This window comes from Macrobrachium nipponense, chromosome 35 (assembly GCF_015104395.2).
Source record: "Macrobrachium nipponense isolate FS-2020 chromosome 35, ASM1510439v2, whole genome shotgun sequence".
NCBI lineage: Eukaryota > Metazoa > Arthropoda > Malacostraca > Decapoda > Palaemonidae > Macrobrachium > Macrobrachium nipponense.
This window is the reverse complement of record NC_061096.1, coordinates 28,004,283-28,024,282: the sequence shown is the minus strand read 5'-3', so window position 1 is coordinate 28,024,282 and position 20,000 is coordinate 28,004,283. Positions and strand designations below refer to the sequence as shown.

At 37.7% G+C, this 20,000-nt stretch overlaps 1 protein-coding gene across 9 annotated transcripts in view; it reads left to right on the top strand.

Moving 5' to 3' along the window:
* LOC135208527 (inactive dipeptidyl peptidase 10-like) overlaps positions 1-20,000 on the top strand; it is a 710,904-nt gene that overhangs the window by 569,146 nt on the left and 121,758 nt on the right. For 2 of the 9 annotated variants that reach the window (XM_064240817.1, XM_064240815.1), the window contains exon 1: positions 12,635-14,282. The exons of 6 other annotated variants lie outside the window; for them this stretch is intronic. In XM_064240817.1, coding sequence (XP_064096887.1) covers positions 14,169-14,282 — 114 coding nt within the window. In that variant the 5' untranslated portion in view covers positions 12,635-14,168. Of the gene's footprint in view, positions 1-12,634; positions 14,283-20,000 lie in introns of those variants that run through there. One more of the 9 variants, XM_064240824.1, reaches the window with a different exon arrangement.

Here is a 20,000-nt window from a genome sequence, read left to right as displayed (position 1 = left end):
GCCAGAGAGAGAGAGAGAGAGAGAGAGAGAGAGAGAGAGAGAGAGAGAGAGAGAGAGAGAGAGAGAGAGAGAGAGAACGGGTATGTCTAAATAATATAAACGGTTTGTTTTCGGAGCCAGTGTGTCTGTTTCTGGATGAATGATTTAAAACCCATTAGCAGGGGCTAGAAGCTCACGAATCTTTCATATTCGTTCTTTTTAACAAGATGATTAAAATTAGAAGGGCCATATTAGGATCGTATCCAGCAATTCTCTCCATTTTCTAACCCCTCAAAATTCAAGTAGAGAAATCCAGCTGGCCTCATGACAAAATATATCAAGATTCACATACAAAAAATACTTTGATTTATTGATTTTTTTTTCTTTTTTGCCCTTAGAGAATAACTAAGTATAAAGTGACACTCGATGTACCTGTCAAATCCCCTCTTATTTTGATATTTTACCCTTCGAATGATTTTTCCCTTATTTGTTCCAAAGAGTAAATGGGACTTGAGGGTATTTTATCGTATTCCCATAAGCAAATAATAATCATTTTAGACGGCGAAATAGTTGAGAATTTGGAAAGAACTGTAAATATGACTTACCGTCCCATGTTTCAGGTGCTTGTGGTGCCCAGGTATCTGATGTTTGATGTTTTCAGGATGAAGTTAGGCTGGGTGCTCCGAAGTTAAGAGGGACATCTGAGCTTCAGGGTTCATCGCGACATTATTATCTTTTTGCAAAGTATCATTTTGCCACAAAGTTGTGGACATCATTATGGAGCACTTTTCTGTAACTACGTGAAGGGAAGGGAGGTAAACTCGGGCAACCATGAAAAAGAAAAAGATAATAAATAAATAAATTTGTAAGGCTTGATGAATGCATGAAGAAGGCAGAATTAAAAGCAAAAGCAAAACCTATGTGGAAAAAGCATTAAAACCTATAAATGCTTCACAGCAGTGTGTTAAAGAAACGATAGTCTGGTGAGGTTATTACTGTGTGACGGTGATGTTGTAGTTAGTAGATGTAGTGTAAGAGCGAGATGAATACACTTACCTCTTCCTCCTCCTCCTCTTCCTCCTCCTCCAGGTAGACTTCCCTTTATGAAATAGAACCAAGTTGTAGTATTTTTTATCATCTGCCAAAGAACCATGATGACAGGCACGGAAATGACATTTAATCAGACAATTAAAATTCCCTGACCTACATTTCTAAAAAGCAATGGTTTAATATATATATAGATATATATTATATATATCTATATAATATATATATATATATATATATATATTTATAATATATATATATATATATATATATATCTATATATATATATATCTATATATATATATATATATGATATATATATATATATATATATATATATATATATATAGATATAATATATATATATATATATATATATATCTATACTATGTAATTACGTCGATGAAAAAATGTGGCAATTATGAAAATTGAGTTCCTAAAGAAACAATGGTTAATTAAACAATGGTTAATTAAGAGAGAACCAGCCATTTGTTAGTGTTAATTTATGAATGACTTCCCCTACTGTATTTCCCCATTATACAGTCATATATTTTTTTTATAAGCCTCATTGGATGCAGTGTTGGAGTAATTTGAAAATGATCAATTTGGCTGCTTGCCACTTTTGCAAGGAGATGGACGGCCAGACAAACGCTCCCCCCTAAATTATACAAAAATATTTTTTCTCTGCAGTTGAACTTTCATAGTCGATACTAAAACAATGAATAACCGATTACTGACAGTTGTTATTGGAGAGAGACGATGGAATTAATCCCTTGACCAAAATTTGCGACATAAAATCTGCGAAATAAGAACTTCAGCCAAACCAACAAGCCCCGTAGGGGGTTAGTGCCGTCAGTGCACTTCATACGTTGCACTGTAGGCATTACTTATGGTTTTTTTGTAGCTGCAACCCCCTTTCATTCCTTTTACTGTACTTCCATTCATATTCTCTATCTTCCATCTTACTTTCTGCCCTCGTGTGAGGTGTTCGTCTTATCACACCTTTTAAACCTATCACTCTCAATTTCCCATTCGGCGGCGCTGAGTGATCTCATAATTCCCAGCACTTAGCCTTCGACCTAAATTGGATATTCTATCTATGGACTTAGGATTTCCGTCCTTCGTAATGGTTTTTTTTTTTTCCAAGTAATTCGCGACAGAACGAAGGCAAGTGAATCAGGCCTTCCTCCTCCTCCTGCGTTAATACCCGCTCCCAGCAGGCGCTGCCTGGCTATCTTCCCCTAACAGCTGTTATCTCTTACCCCAGCAGGGGTTATCTCTTCCCCTAACAGTGGTTTTCTTCCCCTAGCAGCGGTTATCTACATGGTCTTGATGATCCTCAAACTTGGCTGACTTTCCAGTGACAGCGGTGAGGAGGACGTCGAACCCTGTGCCAGATAGAACGTGAGGAGAGTTTTATCTCGACTCCTCCCCAGTTGCATGACTACACGTATGGATTTTGGCTGTCCAAAAGTTCTTTCTTTTTTATTATTATTATTTTTATACCTCGAAAACTACCAGCAATTACGTATATAGGAAGTGGGGTCAGAATCGAGATATCTTTATTTTTTAATATCGTATAAGTCTTTTTATATTTTTTTCTTTTAGTATCTGTTAATTTCAATATAATAAGGTGCTTTAATTATTACGATTTAACAGCAATTGGGGAAGATATGTTACAAAATATAATTTATTAAAATATGTTATTTAAAGCCATTGAAAACCTTTAACGATAGACACCAAGTATATGTGGTATATTATACAGGGTTACTAACTGATTTGGTTCAAAAGCGGGTCTGAGACGAGTGTGTGTGTGTATGTGTGTGTGTGTGTTTGTGTGTGTGTGTTATGTCGCCTTTACGAATGGAGTGATACAGGACGGCAAAGAAAGGACTGTAGAAATGGGTGAAAAGAATAGACAGTTTAGTCGTTTAGGAAGAATGACCGACGAAAAGCTGATGGACAGAGTACAATTCAAAAGTAGTAACGAATATCAGAGGAAGTCTCCTAGTTGTCAGAGGTCTTGGTAAGGTTGTCCTTAAAGGGCTTCGATATACCCAGGTATTGCGAGAATGCTTACAAGACAGAGGTGAATGCAGGATTATCTGGACCGCGGATTAACCTTTGTGTAGATGTATCCAGCGATTGTGGAGGGATTACTGCTTAGGATGTTCATTAGCGGACTCAACGGTCAACTATGAACTTGGGGATATTTCCTATATAGTGACCAGTCTAAAGAGAGTGTATATGTAGATCTTGATAGTGACTACCGCCAAGGGTTTAGTAAAAACTTGTTTTGGGCATTACCGTCAGATCGTAAACAAAACACTGTAAATATCGTAAAGATACTGCTCCCTCCCGCCAAAAGGAATAACATCAGTCTTAGATGGCGACAAACCCCACTCCCCCCTCCCCCCCCCCCCCAAAAAAAAAATCCGAATGTGGCAGTGTCGATGTATTGTGTGTGTGTGTGTGTGTGTATGTGTTTTTGTGTGTGTTTTGATAATTACTATTTTCTGTCTGCCCCAGAAACTTCAATTACCTTTGTACGTGACGTGCTTATCGTGTGACGGACGTATCGGCCGAATATAATGAGATCAGTTATAATTATGAATTTACCCCCTGCCTCTACGATGATTATTTTACTAATGAAAATTATAAGTTACACCGGATCCGCATACTTGTTTCCTCTGACGCTTGAACGTTGAAATATTCGTAAAATAAGCATAATGGTTTAAAATGGAACGGTATTCTATAGACCTTGGTATAATTATGTCGTAAATGTATGAGATCTGCCAGCTTTCCCAGAGTATTGGGAAAGGAAATGGGTGCTGGTAGAGACTTTAAAGTTTTAAATTGGAAATAGAAAATAGCTGGGGAAAAAAGTATTTTGATGTCAAACTGAAAACATATGAAGTCAAGTTTTCCACTCTAACCCATATCGAATTCTCGTATGAATCTAGTCGCTTGTTGGGGGAGTAAGCCTGCAAGTTACTTTGTTGCTGTTGTTGTTGTTTGGTTAGGAAAGCCCTATGGAAAAGCCTAAATAAAAAAGTCTGAAAAAGGTATTGCGTGTTGATTTCAAGATACAGGACTTTTACGATGGGATTTCTATGATTTATTTATTTGAATGAAAATGTAAAAAAAATAAGTAATTGCATGTTAAACCGCACAGAACAATTATTTCTAATGAAATATAGCGTATATATTTTAATTTTCATTGGTGAAAGTACGCTCTATTTGACCGTAGATTTCAGCACGCGCCCGAGTAAGCTGGAGGTCGAATCACGCCTTGTCTTCCATAACAATTCCGTCGATCCACTCGATGACAGTACCGCTAGTTAATAGTGGCTGGATAGAAAATAAGCGAATCCATTTAACAAGGGTCTCCTCCATAACCGCCGGTCGTAACCTAAAGATACGAGCCTCCCGCTCATCGGCCGTGTCCAAGTTAGATCTCGAATTTGTCGGCTCACTGACTTCCTCTATCTCTCGAGGTTTGGAGGAATAACCCGTCCCCCGTTCGATTAACCTTCCTTCCCCATCAAAGAAATTATCGCTTCTTTCGCTCTGAATGTCACGTTCACCTCCCTTTTCTTCTTTTACTTTTCTTCTTCTTCTTCTATTCCATGTCTTTTTATCCTAGGATACAGGCATACCTGGCTGGTAAAATTTGAGTTTGAGGTATTTTTGTTTTTGGCATATAACTGGGACCATTTGTCTTATTCATTTAAAGAAATCTCCAGAAGTCTATCGAATTCATTCGAATTTCTGTATAAAGATATATTTTGCTTAGCAGTTTATCCGTTATTGTAGACATACAAATCTTCGATATACAATTGAGTCTCATCATCCAGTTAAGCACCATCATATTTTGGTTCTCCTCGAAGGATCCACAATTATTTGGTAATCCAGCTCTCCTTTTAGTTTCTGTCAGCCCTTAGATCTTACATACTACAGAGGCAAGATGGCTGCAAATTGGCATGTTAATCATCCACCCTCCAATCATCAAACATACCAAATTGCAGCCCTCTATCCTCAGTAGTTTTTATTTTATCTAAATTTAAAGATAACCGTCATCGTGCGTCTGGCAGATATTTACAGGCCACTACCAGGTCGTTGTTAATGTTCCATGGGCCTCGGCTCATACAGCATTATACCGAAACCACCGAAAGATAGATCTATTTTGGTTGGCCTTGATTATACGGTGTACAGAAAACTCGATTGCGCCGAAGAAACTTCTGCGCATTTTTTACCTGTTTTCTCAGTGGTTGATTTGGTAGATCATTGTGCCGCATAGGTATCTGCTGCCGATCATCATCCTCACGCAACTGCCTTGTAACACTCGGAAATGTCTCTGGTATTCTATAGCCAGTGGAATTTTCTTGCTGAAACCAAATCTTAACCGATAACGATATCATGCAAGGAATTTTAATTTGCTGACTTCGTTGTACCGTCGGAGTACCTCGTGCGGTGCGCTGTAGGCATTACACAAGGTTCTTTGCAGCGTCCCTTCGGCCCCTCCTAGCTGCAACCCCCTTTCACTCCTTTTACTCTACCTCTATTCATATTCTCTTTCTTCCATCATACTGTCTATCCACCCTTTCGTAACAATAGATTCATAGTGCAAGTGCTTTAAGGTTTTCCTTCTGTTGCACCTTTCAAACCTTGTCACTTTCAATTTCCGTTTCAGCGTTGAATGCCCTTAGTTGCCCCAGTGCTTGGAATGGGTGCCAAAAGTCTATAAATCAATTATCTATCACTCCGTTGCAATAGCAGCTAGCCTATTCAGCAGTAGGGCAGGTAATCGGGGATTTACATTTAAAACAAATGTTGGAGAAAAGTAAGAAAACTAACCGAGATATGATAAGAAATGTGGCCAAGTTGGCTTTCAGAATTTACGAGGCAGAAATAATAGGTTTTCTGACTTCCCTTCTACTGGTGTGAGTCTGCCAATTCCAAAAAATTCAGTCAGACGACTTAACAAGATACTTATTTATTTCATTTTATGTGCCCAGCCTTAATTCGCCCTCTAGAGCTTCTTCCTAGAATATAATTTTAGAAATTGTGACGGTCTTCCTTTTGTTTATGCAGATTTTCTACACCACACAGTCATCAACGGAGAAAAGTGCTCATAATTAGCGAGGAATAAGGAATACGTTATTAATACTCTTTGTTATTCATCATTGCTTCTCTTTGTTCATATCATGGTAACAATAGGAGTTGTCTTCTTGCAATAACTAATGAATCTTTTCCATCTCCAGGTGATCATATATTTTTTACTTGTTACTGATATTTATCTTTTATTTCTCCCCTACAGGTATGTGAATGTGAAGAAAGCTTGTCCTTCTTGATAACATAGAATGGGGTAAAGTACACACGCGAGGATTACTCACATCTATAATCCAGCGATGGAACATATTTTTCTGATAGTTATGACGTAGTTATGACGTATTATTCACTATCTTTTAATATTAGGAAATAATTTGTTATTGATCTTTGACACGTGCTATTTTAGGTAATAATTCTGTGATATATCAAATTCATGGAACAGATGGTATTTTTCGGATGAGAAGTTCATCGGCCGTTAGAAAACGTCCTAACGCTTGATTTTAACTTGTAGATCTCGACTGTCAACTCCACATAAACATTTAAAAAGGACAAGTAATGTAGCTATTATCGTGCTTTTAGGATTTTCCTTAAATCTTGCAGAATAGAAATGCGTGATTTTGATACTTTTCCTTGGAAATATGAATTACCTTGCATAGCTCTTCAGGCTATATATACTTTTGTTTCATTGCTCGTCTTTCGTGTACAAGAATGTGTAATGGCTCTGTGTCTAAATATTTTTATATAGTATCGAGTGATGAGAGAGGTCAGGGAAAGCTCAGAAAACAGAGACGCACTTTGGGAATATGAAAAGGCCATGATTCATGTGTGGGGTGATTGATGTTTTGCGAATAATACGAGGTTAATTAAGGTTTATGAAGAGAATATACTGATTTGTAAGAGTTTTGGTGTCAAATAACACGAGGTTAAGTAGGGTTGGTGAAGATAATATATATATACAGATTTATAAGAGCTTTCGTGTCAATTAATACAGGGTTAATTAGGGTTGGTGAAGAGAATATACAGATTTGTAAGAACTTTCGTGTCAAATAATTTAGGGTTAATCAGCATTGCTGAAGAGAATATATAGATTTATAAGAGCTTTCGTGTATATTCAAACGTGAGTACGTATGTATGTATGTGTGTGGTTTTTGGCCTTAAATCTACAGGAGTTATGAGCACCATTCTTATTTTATTCTCAAACTTAACTGTAATTATTATTAGTAATTATTATTAATAAAGTACCAAGGTGTGCGCGTATGTGCGTTTTCGGCAATTGGCGATATAAGTAGGAGACGGCTGTTGAGAGATGAAACCCACCACGTGTTTCGAATGGGAGAGAGCGCGCGTGCGCACGAAGCCCAATTCCGTGGCGCGGGGCCAAAACAGAATCGCTCCATTTTCCGAGACGAAATCAAGGTCTGGACCTGGGACAGAACAGCGAGCGATGGAATCTGCCCATTTCGACGAAGGAGCGCTCACGAGCCTCTGTCTTGATGTCCAGTTATTGTGCGTGTGTATGTGTGTGTGTCGAATTTTTGTCATATACACGCTAGATTCACACACACACACACACACCATAATATATATATATATATATATATATATATATATATATATATAGTATATATATAATATATATATAGTATATATATATATATAATAATATATATTATATATATATATATATATATATATATCGATATCTATAAATTACTAGATATTATATATATATATATATATTATTATATATATATATATATATATTATATATGATATATATATATATTCATATATATATAATATATTATTAATATCTAATTTATTCTGATATCATATATTACTATAGATAATATATATATAGATAATAATATATATATATTATATATATATATATATATATATATATATATCTATATATATAAATACTATAATATATATATACATATATCGTTCAATATGGAATTCACAATACCTGGATACCTGGAGAATATAATAGTTTACACCCCAAAGGGAATCATATAATTGATAAATGCTTCGCGTCGAATATAATTCCATTTGGGTATAAGTTATTCCCAAATTATAGGTAATTCGATTTTAAAAGATATTTTGGCGTTATTATAGTTTGAAAAAAAAATTCATTCTCAGTGAAGTCACTGAAGAGGGATTTTACTGCAGTCTTCGTCTACAATGAGAGCACTTTTTTTCTTTTATATTAACTCCAGATTATACACTAATGATTCTCTAGAAGGTATAAAAACTGGATTTGAAAAAAGGAATGCGAATTATAATGTTTTCTGCAAAACGTCGTTTAGTCATTCTAGGGACGGTAAAAGAATGAGAAGGAAAAATTTGCTCCTGATGGGGGAAGGAAGGTAGGTAGGCCATGAAATTTTGTATTATCGGGATAGGGGGCGAGATAAGAATGTTCAGTTTGGTCTCACTACTCACAGATGCTGAATCGGCGAATTCGTGAAATTGGAAGAATGTAACCGTAGACTACGGAACATCGCAGACTGACGGCCTTGCATGCAAGGAGAACTCTGTAAAATTATGTGTTGATTTTATCAAAAGGTTACGTATACATGTCTGTAGCCGTTTTCACAAGCCGTTTTCCCAGATCAAAACTGCTGCTGGGACCTTTTCTTCTTCTTCTTCTACTTCTTCTTCTTCTCATAGTGTCCATACAATATTGGGCTGATTAAGTTTTTGTAATTGGGGCATGACAAGTTTTTTTTTTTTTACCACAGATGGAAATGATTTTCGAAGATAATCAGAAAGCTTGGACTTTTATTTTTATAGATACAGAATTTTATTTTTTATAGATACAGAAGTCTCCTTACAATATTGGGATGATTAAGTTTTTGTGATTGGAGGCTGAAGTTTTTATTTTTTTATTTTTTTTTTACCCAGAAGGGAAATGATCTTCGAAGATAACCAGAAAGCTGGAACGGCTGTATTTTTATAGGTATAGAAGTCTCCTTACAATATTGGGATGATAAAGTGATTGTAATTAGAGCCTTACGGAAAGTTTTTAAGTTATTTCTTTTTTTTTTTTTAACCACAGATAGAAATGATTTTCGAGGACAGTTAGATACTGCCCTAAAATGGAAAACTTACAGTATCTGAAAAGTTTTCGAAACTGAGAGACGCCACCTCGTGAAACACTAATACACAAGTGACTGCAATTTCAGAACGATTCTCCGATACTTTCCACGAGTATTTAGACTGTCGCATTTGCAGTATTGCAAAATCGGTAGTAAGGTGCAATAAAAAAAATAGTTTAACTCAATTTTTCTCGGGTTTGTATTCTTGCAGATACAGCAGTCTTCCATTTTAGGACAATAAATATGTGCTAGAATAAATACAATTTCTTTTGATCAGATGTTCCTGTTTAATATGGATGGATGACGCTTAGCGCATTTGATAACGGTCTACTATTATTTCTGACGTGATATATAATTATTCTCAGGGTACCGTTTTATTTAGCGAAAAGTGCCCCAATGTAAGAAGACTTCTTGGCCATTTGTAGCTGCTTTTAAAACCTGGTTATGGCTGGGCATTCTCAATTTGATATGTATAAGTGACGTACACCTCCTTGGTAAATTTTGCTTTTAATACTTGCTTAACGAAACGAAACTTTGAAATTCGGTACGTTTTGTGTACGTCATATTTTACTGCCCTCATCACTTTTATACAAGTGGAATGACGTATTGTATCTTGTCGTTTATTCGTTTATGTGTGCATAAAAACGACGCTCAGGAGAGTGCTACCTTACAAAGAAACATGATCAAGGAAAGAGGCGCTCATTGTACTTTCTTTCACCAGTCAGCCAATTAATATTCTAGTCTCGTTCTTTATAACCCATCCTTTGGATCTACTGGGGGTTACCTAATCCCAGAAGTATTTTCCGCGCAGCCAATTTTTCAAGTTTTTCTTTCTCCTATGAGACCTTTATTAGTTTTCCCCGGTCAAGCTCTTTGCCGTTGGCTGCGTCGATACTTGAGTAAGTCTGAGATTTTTAAGGCGTCTTTCGCCTGTTTTTTTTAGCCTTTTGGGAATTTAAGGGAATGCCAACAGACTCGCATTTTTTATAATGCTGGTCATCTTTGCTTTGTATTCCATTTTCCTGTTTATTTTCTCACCAGCGAAAAAGATGATGTGTAGAAAATAAACTGTGTGAAGATCAGTTTATTGATACACTCTATACATTTATACACACTCGACTCATGAGCGACAGGACACATAATACATATATATATATATATCTATATATATATATATATATATATATAATATATATATATATATACATATACATATATATACATATATATATATATATATATATATATATATATATATATATATATATATATATATATATATACAGAGAGAGAGAGAGAGAGAGAGAGAGAGAGAGATCACAGCACTACCAGTCACTTCGAGAAACATATATATATATCGGAGACATATATATATATATATATATATATATATATAGATATATATATATATATATATATATATATATATCCAAGAGGTCTTTCCCCTTAAAGGGAGTGGCCGTATTGAAGGTCACCAACAGTCACTGCTACATTCACTCTTCATCCAGCTGAATCTTTGAAGCTGTGGCCATCATGAAATGAAGATGGTTTTCTCCTAAATGGCCTTGGGCGCGGGGGTGGGGGGCGTGGGGGGCGCTTCAAACAGATCGCTCCCCGAGGGCAGCGCACACGCATCAAATTTTCATCCATCCGCCACACCGCAAACAATATCTGTGCTGATTGTTATTGCAATACCGCCTCTTCGGCCGACCAGGGCGTGCAAGCGAGCATGCAGGTGTCTGTCTCTGAGCTGTTCCCTCCGATTTTGTTTGCGTCTTATAATTGTTAGTTGCTTCTTTGGAATACAAAACGAGTAAAAAGTGCGTCTAATGTACAGCGTACAATCAAGGCCACCCTCAGTAGATCTATCTCTCGGTGGTCTCTGTATAATGCTGTATGAGCCGCGCCCTGTGAAACTTTAACCATGGCCCGTTGGTGGCCTGTTCTATAGCGTTGCTAGACTAACGATGATAACTGGCTGTAACCTTAAATAAAATAAGAATTGCCAGGGCTAGGGGGTTGCAATTTGATATGTTTGATGACTGAAGGGTGGATGGTCAACTTACCAATTTGCAGCACTCTAGCCTCAGTAGTTCTGCTGAACTGAGGACGAACAAAAAAAATGCGGACGGACAGAAAATTAAAAAGGGAGAATCTTAATAACCTGATTTTTAATCTTTGCACAATCGCAGATTTCTAAAAAGCTTAATTTTACAGTATTAGCCATTTTATTGTGCTAATAGTAAAGAGATCCCTTATTATGAAGTACTGTATGTGGTATGGTCAGTTAACTCTTTTTTGATGTATAGAAGTAAATGTCCGAATATACCGTCCCAAAAATCAAAAGCGCATTCCACCACCCTAGTTGCGCCCCCCTCACCGCCCCCGCCCCATAGATATGAATAATAAGCGCTGTTTTCTCATTATTAGTAGCAAAAATTGGCTTAGTTCATGGCTGCTTCAAACAACTGTACAACAACAACAACAACTATATTGTGTGTTTGTGTGTGTGTGAGTGAGTGATAATTCTAAATGCCCCCAAACCCCTCCCCCCAAATGAAGGACTTCTAGATTCGCCACTACTTCACCCAAATCTACATTGTAGTTTGCAAGTGAATTATCATTGGTTCATGTGATCAGAGCAAAATTCAAAGGGCTATATATATATATATATGGCCTCTGTTGAAAACTAGAATTCATCTTAGTTTCGGCCACTGTCATTCAAACAGTCTTTTGAATAATAATAATAATAATAATAATAATAATAATAATAAAATAATAATAATAATAATAATAATAATAATAATAATTAATAATAATAATAATAATAATAATAATAATAATAACATAATAATAATAATAATAATAATAATAATAATAATAATAATAATAATATATATATATATATTATATATATATATATATATATATATATATATATTGCGCCGTTCAAAAGAACCTGCGTGACCCGGCAAATAGACTATGTCTGCCATGGCCGCTCTGTTTATCTAACGCTGTCTGCCAAGTGGCGGACTTTGCTCTATTTTCCAATGCCTACTCTCGGGTCACGGGGTTTTTTTCCCTCCCCCCACCCCACCCGCCAAACCTCCTGATTGCCATACTTCCACCCCGCCCGAATTATCGGAAACGAGACAACGAATTTCCTTTTATAATCATATTCCTCCAGGTTCGTTATTCCTTTGTTCTTCCTCTCATCTACTCATCTTTTCTCATGTGTGTGTGATGCGTTGTCGTACACCACCCTAAGCTCCTCCTCTTCTTCCTCCTCTTCTCCCTCCTCCTCCTCCTCCTCCTCCCTGCAGGCGATGTGGCTGCCGAGAGAGAGAGAGAGAGAGAGAGACTCACACACAAGGTTTAGTGACGCTGTGGCGGCCAAGTCGTGCGTACGCGATGCAGCCAGGCGCTCTCGTGTATCTACTATACGAGTTCCTCTTTGTGTGTAATAATAATTGTCCCGTCGGTACGACGTCGGCATTATTTCTGTGCGACACTTAAAAAGGCTGCGATGACAGTTCGTTCAAGTTCTCCCCGTTGCTCCTAGATCATTGGCATATGAAGCTGAACCACCTGGATGATAAAAGGAAAAAAATATATATATATATATATTCATTTAATTATTGAAACGAGAATACGTGCGGCCTTTGATCATCTGTAGTTATTCGTGCAACCGGTCAGTCTTACAATGGGTTGAAATCAGTTTTCCTTCATTTTGCGAAACCTACCATTTAAGGAAAATAACGAATAAATACAAATAGAAGGAAAGAGATTGAGAAGAAGGGGTGGGTGATGAATATTAGTACACGAGAAACGGTTAAAATAACGATCGACTGATATATAAAAAGAAAGGAAAATCAGAAACAAGACATCAAGGGAAAGGTGCCATGGAACATTTCTCTCGCTCTCATGAATAAAAAGTGTGTCAGTCGCCTGCCGCACCTATCCTTTGGCCTCGCATGAAAATGACTGAAATATTGTCATGAAGATGCAATATATAATGGAGAATTCCCAGTTTATGAGAGGGCCAATTAATATATTGTTGATAAAGGCATAGAGAGAGAGAGAGAGGGAGAAAAAAATATTGTCTGTCGGTGCGAAGTTGTCGAGGGAAAGAGAGAGAGCAGCCGTGTCGATAGCTTTGAATTATGCAGTATTCCAGTATTGCATCAGGAGATACCACCCCTCGGAGAGTTTTTGAAGACTATACGTGATAATAGAAACACTGGTAGGTGACTAAACGGCCACTGAAACAAACGGCAGTTGATAAAAGAAAAAAAAAAAAGTATCATATTCTCACACTTCAGAGGTCGGCCACGACCCGTTTAGCCCAGGAATTGTCGGTACAGAAGTGCTGTGTGTGTTTGAGTGTGTGTGTGGGCGACCGGGCCAGCATTACTGAAGCAACAAGTGGCTTTTTACCCAACACACTGCCTGCCGCTGCTTACAATTTCCACACGCCTATTCTCTTTGCTGTTCGTCATCCCCGATGTGACCTCTCTCTCTCTTCTTAGCCCGTGCTCTTTCGTTTTTCATTATTTTCCCCATTTTCCTCGTGTTTAAATGAAAAGGGGACTGATAAAGGTTAGACTGTTATAATAATAATGACAATCTTTCGCCGTTATTGAGTTTCTCAGAATCTCCGAGAAGGGAAGAAACCGAGAAACCTCTGATCTCTTCCTACCTCCCTTGAACTAAGGACCCTGGCACCTCCTCCGTCATTACAAAAGCAGAAGTAGAAAAAAGATAAAAAGAAAAAGTGTTAAGTGAGATTTTAATGGTAAAACGTCCACTGACTGTCAACGTCCTTGGAAGACCGATTCTCTGTCCTCGTCGTAGGGAGGACCTCCTCTTCAGTAGTGTGGCTCCCTTGTCCTCCGCCTCCTCCTCCTCCTCCTCCTCCTCCTCACCATGACGACGGAGACGGGGCCGAAACAGCAGGCCGAGGTAAAGCCCGTACGCGGGTCCGCACCCCCCCGGGGCGGAGCGCCCAGCTTGGCCACAGAACTGAGGCGATGCTGCACGGTAACATCTCCCCCGCTCACGGTCTGGCTGTCGTACCCTCGTTGTACCGTTTAACACGTACCTTCGTTGTATATTATCGCTACCGTGGTGATGACGCTGAGCTGTGTTATTATTATTATTATTTCATACCCCTTCACTGCTGCTGCTGCTGCTGCTGCTGCTGCTGCTGCTGCTGCTGCTGCGTATACCGTCTCCAACGCTCGCACGCTCATGTTATAGGGAAGCCTGCAAGGTCACTCCTCTTGCCTCTTTGTGCAGTTTGCCCTCTTTTCACCAAAAGAGGCTGTCTGACTCTGCAGGCTGCCCCTGCTGCACCGCCCTCCTTATAACCACCCCCACTCCCCCCAGCACGCTAACTGTCTGTAGGCAGCCTGTTGGCGAAGAAGCTCGTTCGTCGGCAGTTAGCAGCCACTGGTTCTCTCGTCAGTCCATCAGCACAAACGAACACTTACTTTGATATCACAGTTCGACCAGATCCTCGCTGTTGAGAACTCTCCTGAAGAAGTAGAAGAAGAAGAATTCAGAAATGTTATTAAAGATGAAGTTGTCTTCTCATGTCACGAAATGTAGTTTTTTTTTAAGAGTCATTTGTAGTAAAAATTCAGGAGAATTCTCAATAGCGCCTTGTTGGTGGAAACGTATAGTACTGCGTGTAGCAAATAATTTTAATCGGGAAGCGACTCTATTTTACATAGACAGTATCCGGGCTTAAGAGAATTCTGTAAATTTCTGATATTATCCGCATGACGACGAGTCCCAAAAAACGTAGTCCTCGCGGCATTAAAATGCATATTTTTTTTAATACGTTAGTTGTCACATTTCTAAACTGCTGGTCAAAGGTAACCTTATACTTTGTGAGTCATATAGCATTTCCTGCAATACAATGTACTATAATGCCTTACCTAACATACCTGTTATATTATTAATGTGCCTTCTGGTCATCAATAATAAAACCTTGTTGGGGAGAAATTATCCTACGAATTAAAACTGCAAATTTGCAATTCCAGAAAGTCCTTTTGGACATTATCCAGCTTCACAAACAAGATTCAGCCTCTCAACAGTTTATTGTCTTTAAAAAAATGCAGCTACGACTTGAAAACAGGTTTAGGGAAGGAAAGGGTCACCAGAGAAATGTGAGGCCATTTTTTCAATAAAAAAAAAACACACACACACACACACAGAAGAACCAGGTCCATTCCATACCAAGGCAGACTGGATTTTAGGGTAGTCAGTTAGCTTAGGCTACAATGTATGAATCTGGTAGTTAGACAACTGTGATTGGTCGTAATCGGGGTGACGGATGTGGCCAGAAGCCTCATTTCAAAAGATTTCCTCAGAAAAGTAGTTTATTTATTTATTTATTTATTTATTTATTTATTTATTTATTTAGTCATTCATTCATTAATTCATTCATTTTTTTAGCATCAACTGAAAGGAAGATGTTGAATGATGTGGGCTTTTGCCTCTTGGAAATGTTCTACTATATTTGCTTCTCTCTAGATCCACAAATGGTCACAGGAATTTCTTCTGTTTTATCGCCAGCAAGTCCAGGAGAGGTTTGGGATATAGAAGAAAAAGGTTTTGAGGTAAGACGAGAAAGAGGTTAGGGTTATAGGGTGTGGTGAGATTGCTGTCTCTCTACGAGTAACTAACTAGCTGGTTCCAGTGAGGGTTTGGTTGTTTCTGGCCCATATTGTTGCAATGTCGACTGCTGGGCAGCGTGTATTGGTTCTGTTGTTGCTGTGGATGGATTTCAATTGGGGTTTTAATTATGCAGTGCGAGACAATCTAACACTGCCCCATTTGAACCATGCATGATGGCGTTCACGACAGTTGTTGCTCCTGGGAGTGGTTGGCTACCCTTGCTTGAATTTTTATGACTATATATATACACATATATATAAACTCTGCTGGTCACTGCAACTCGGTAAATGTGCATATGTATTTTTCTGAACGACAGTGACCTCTCTTGACATCCCGACTCCCTCGGATGTAGGCTTGCGGTAGAAACTGATCAATCTTTAAAGAAAATGGATCAGTTGATTTTGGGAAAAGATGGGATCGGAGCTGAAGAGGTCACATTTACTTGCAGAAACATATTGTGTAGCTATGTTTGGAAGTTAATAATGATCCTGATTAATCAGCCAGAAGGAATTCGGCAGCCTCCTCAGACCGACATCATTGGAAGGTCTTCCATCGGTATGGCATTCCCGTTGGATATATAAAGCTCATTGAAATTCTCCATGAACAACGAAGATGCCGAGTTTATGTTGACGGGGCCTTGGCAGGTCATTTGCAATAAATATTGGATTGCTACGATTGAGTGCTGTTGCACCTCTGTTGTTTACTCTTCTCGTATCTATATGATGTAAGAAGCAGTCGGAGGTGGATGAGCGAGTTTAGGATGACGTAACGGCAGAAACTTGACAGATTAAAAAATATACAGAAAAAAGCGACTTTATATACAAAGTTTGCTTTCACAGGGTGCATCATATCTCTAGAGATATTGGACTTAAAATGAATCTAAGGAAAACAGAAGTAATGAGAACATTAAGCACAAAAAAGTATATCTGTTTTAATCGACAAAACACGACTTTACATACAAAGTTTACTTAAACAGGGGGCATCATATCCCTAGAGTTATGGAACTTAAAATAAATCTAAGAAAAACGGAAGTAATGAGGACATTAAGCACAAAAAAGTGATATAAATTACATGGCTAAAATTATTAATAAGGCTTGATTTAGGAACAGTGATATCATATGTAGGTTCTTTTGGGCTGGAACTCGGTTAAAAGACCAAAAAAATGTCAAGAGCCAGGCACTGAACAGGCCGAATCAAACTTACAACTAAAATAGATTAAAGATTCGCTTACGAAAGTAAGATGATGCACAAGTTTATCGCGATCTTTATTGCTGTATTGACACGAATCTTGCTATAATGGTAAAACTACATGTAAAAAGATTTTGTTGGCTTGAAGATACAGCTTTAAGACGAATATCCAAGAGCCAGATGGCAATAGTAGGAGAAGTTTGAAACGACGGCATAAGTGAAATCACGTAAGTTCCACCAGAAGATGAGACGTGGATGATGAAAGGGAGTTGCAGACGGCTTAGACTGTCCCTGAGAGAATAGCGGACAATAGTTGTCTTCAGATGAGTCAGTAGAAGGCCCATACCCGGTCGGGGGAAGGGGTATATAGGGAAGGGGCCTGGAGATCAATGAAGAGATGTTAAAGATAATACAGAATTAAGATGTGAGTGAGTGGCGGGAGTACTCAGAGGGCCTTTAAGTTACATGAATGAAGTTGGAGGCCTTGATTATACATATATATATATATATATATATATATATATATATATATATATATATATATATATATATATATATATATATATATGGGGATACAATCCACAATGAAGTAAAATCCTCTTGTAGTTTAAGATATATATCTCTAGTAAAGGATTAAAGCTTTCGACCATCAACTGTGGTCTTGTTCACTAAAGTTTTAGTGAACAAGACCACAGTTGATGGTCGAAAGCTTTAATCCTTTACTAGAGATATATATTTTAAACTACAAGAGGATTTTACTTCATTGTGGATTGTATCCCCATTTACTTAGAGGTACGACATAGTACCTGGCTTCTGCATATATATATATATATATATATAATATATATATATATTATATTTATGTATATATATATATATATGATATATATATGTATATATATAATATATATATATACACATATATACATACATATACACACACGGATCGAAGAAAGATTGGAACAATTAAGGCCACTTTATTTCCTTTATTCTAAGACATTTTCCAGCAATTAAGTGCACTGTATTTCCCCTTTATTTCTAAGGCATATTTTCAAACGAACTACGTGCATTGGAAAGAAAGATGACGTAGCAGACTTGCTTTCATAAACGATCCAGATCAGAACGAAAAAGGGAGGGATAAAGAAATAACTAATGTAAACAAAGGTCACTGCATCTGTGGTAGGGTCTACTCATCAAGAGAGAGCTGTTTACGATTATCTCGGGTTGATGATTAAACCACAGACGGGCGACGATATTGTTTAGTTTCCCTTTTAATCAATGTCCTTCAAACATGTGTTCCTCACGTGAAGATCATATCTGAAACGTAGTGACCTTTGTATGTATTAAAATGGTTAGACCCCTTTAATCTCAGCAGATGTGTGTAAAACAGTATATTCTCTGTTATCATCAGGTCGCCTGTTGGTTGGTAGTTTGTTTTCAAATGCCTCTGGGGGTGAATGCCAAAGATCTTGCTCTCTGTTGCTTCAAAAGTCTTGGGAGATGTGTATATATATATATATATATATATATATATATATATATATATATATATATATATATATATATATATAATATAATATATATGAAACATGTATATATATGGTTTGTTATTTATATAAAGCAAATGCATTCGTTAAGGTTTTCGCTACTTTCAAATGGGTACAACACAATCACGCGTTCTGGGCAAGCAAGCAAGCTTCCCATTTCACCACCACAGCGTCCTTGAGCAAGACGATGCCCCAGATTGGGGAAAGTTGAGTGACCTCGTTTTTCCTTTTCTTTTCGTGAAATTCCAGCAAACTCTCCTCCACCAACACCGGAAACGGACTCCCTAAAAAGTTGTCGTAAGTTTGTTGTTGTAGTCGGCAGAAGCGAGGAGGAAAGAGCAACTTGCACAGACTCGATAACGTAAATATGGAGCGGTTAGCGAAATGAAGACGCGTGCTCTGGAGTGGCGTTGCCATTTTTTTTTCTGTGAAAGGAGAGAGAAATTAATTAGCGATTGGAATGACGATTAGGCGGTTACATTGTATCGTTTAATGGTAAGGGTCTCTCTCTCTCTCTCTCTCTTTCTCTCTCTCTCTCTCTCTCTCACGTCATCATAGGAACTGATACCGATTAGGCAGTTACATTGTATCATTTCATGTTTTATGGTAAGGGTCTCTCTCTCTCTCTCTTCTCTCTCTCTCTCTCTCTCTCTCTCTCTCACGTCATCATGGGAACTGACACCTTGGCTATGATGGCATATAGAATAACAGTCAATTCATGAAATAAGAGCCGGTTTTGAGATAGAATAAAGAAGAAGCCTTAAGGAATATAGATTATTTTGTCAGGTAAAAGTTGAAAACATAAAATTTTCTTGCAATAACGCCGTTGTGCCGTTTGTTGGAACTTAAAACAATCTAAATATTTGTGTATCTGCCGGGCAAATTTTATTTTTATTCCAAGACCGCGTTTCGGTTCCTGCCTATGTAGTAAACATTTCGGCCTTCCTTTTCCCGGCATTAGACAGAAGTCAGTAGCGAATGCATGGTTTTCTTTTAAACCTATCATATAATATGAGACAGGAAAATAATGAGGTTAATTTGTAAATCGTTAAATATAATGGCCCAAAGAAAAACATATAGAGGTCACCGGAGCAATTAGACGACAGTGATAGCTGAATCAGACACGACACGACAGGTCCATTTTTCGTAGCTTGCAAGACAATCTCCTCTCTCTCTCTCTCTCTCTCTCTCTCTCTCTCTCTCTCTCTCTCTCTCTTGGAAATAGGTGAAATTTTGGTGGGGAGATACCTGGCCGCCGACGCCCACCTCCGCGAGCACATCTATTTTTCACCCGAAATCCAACAAGTCCTTCAGACATTTTTGCCGGAGGTTACATTTA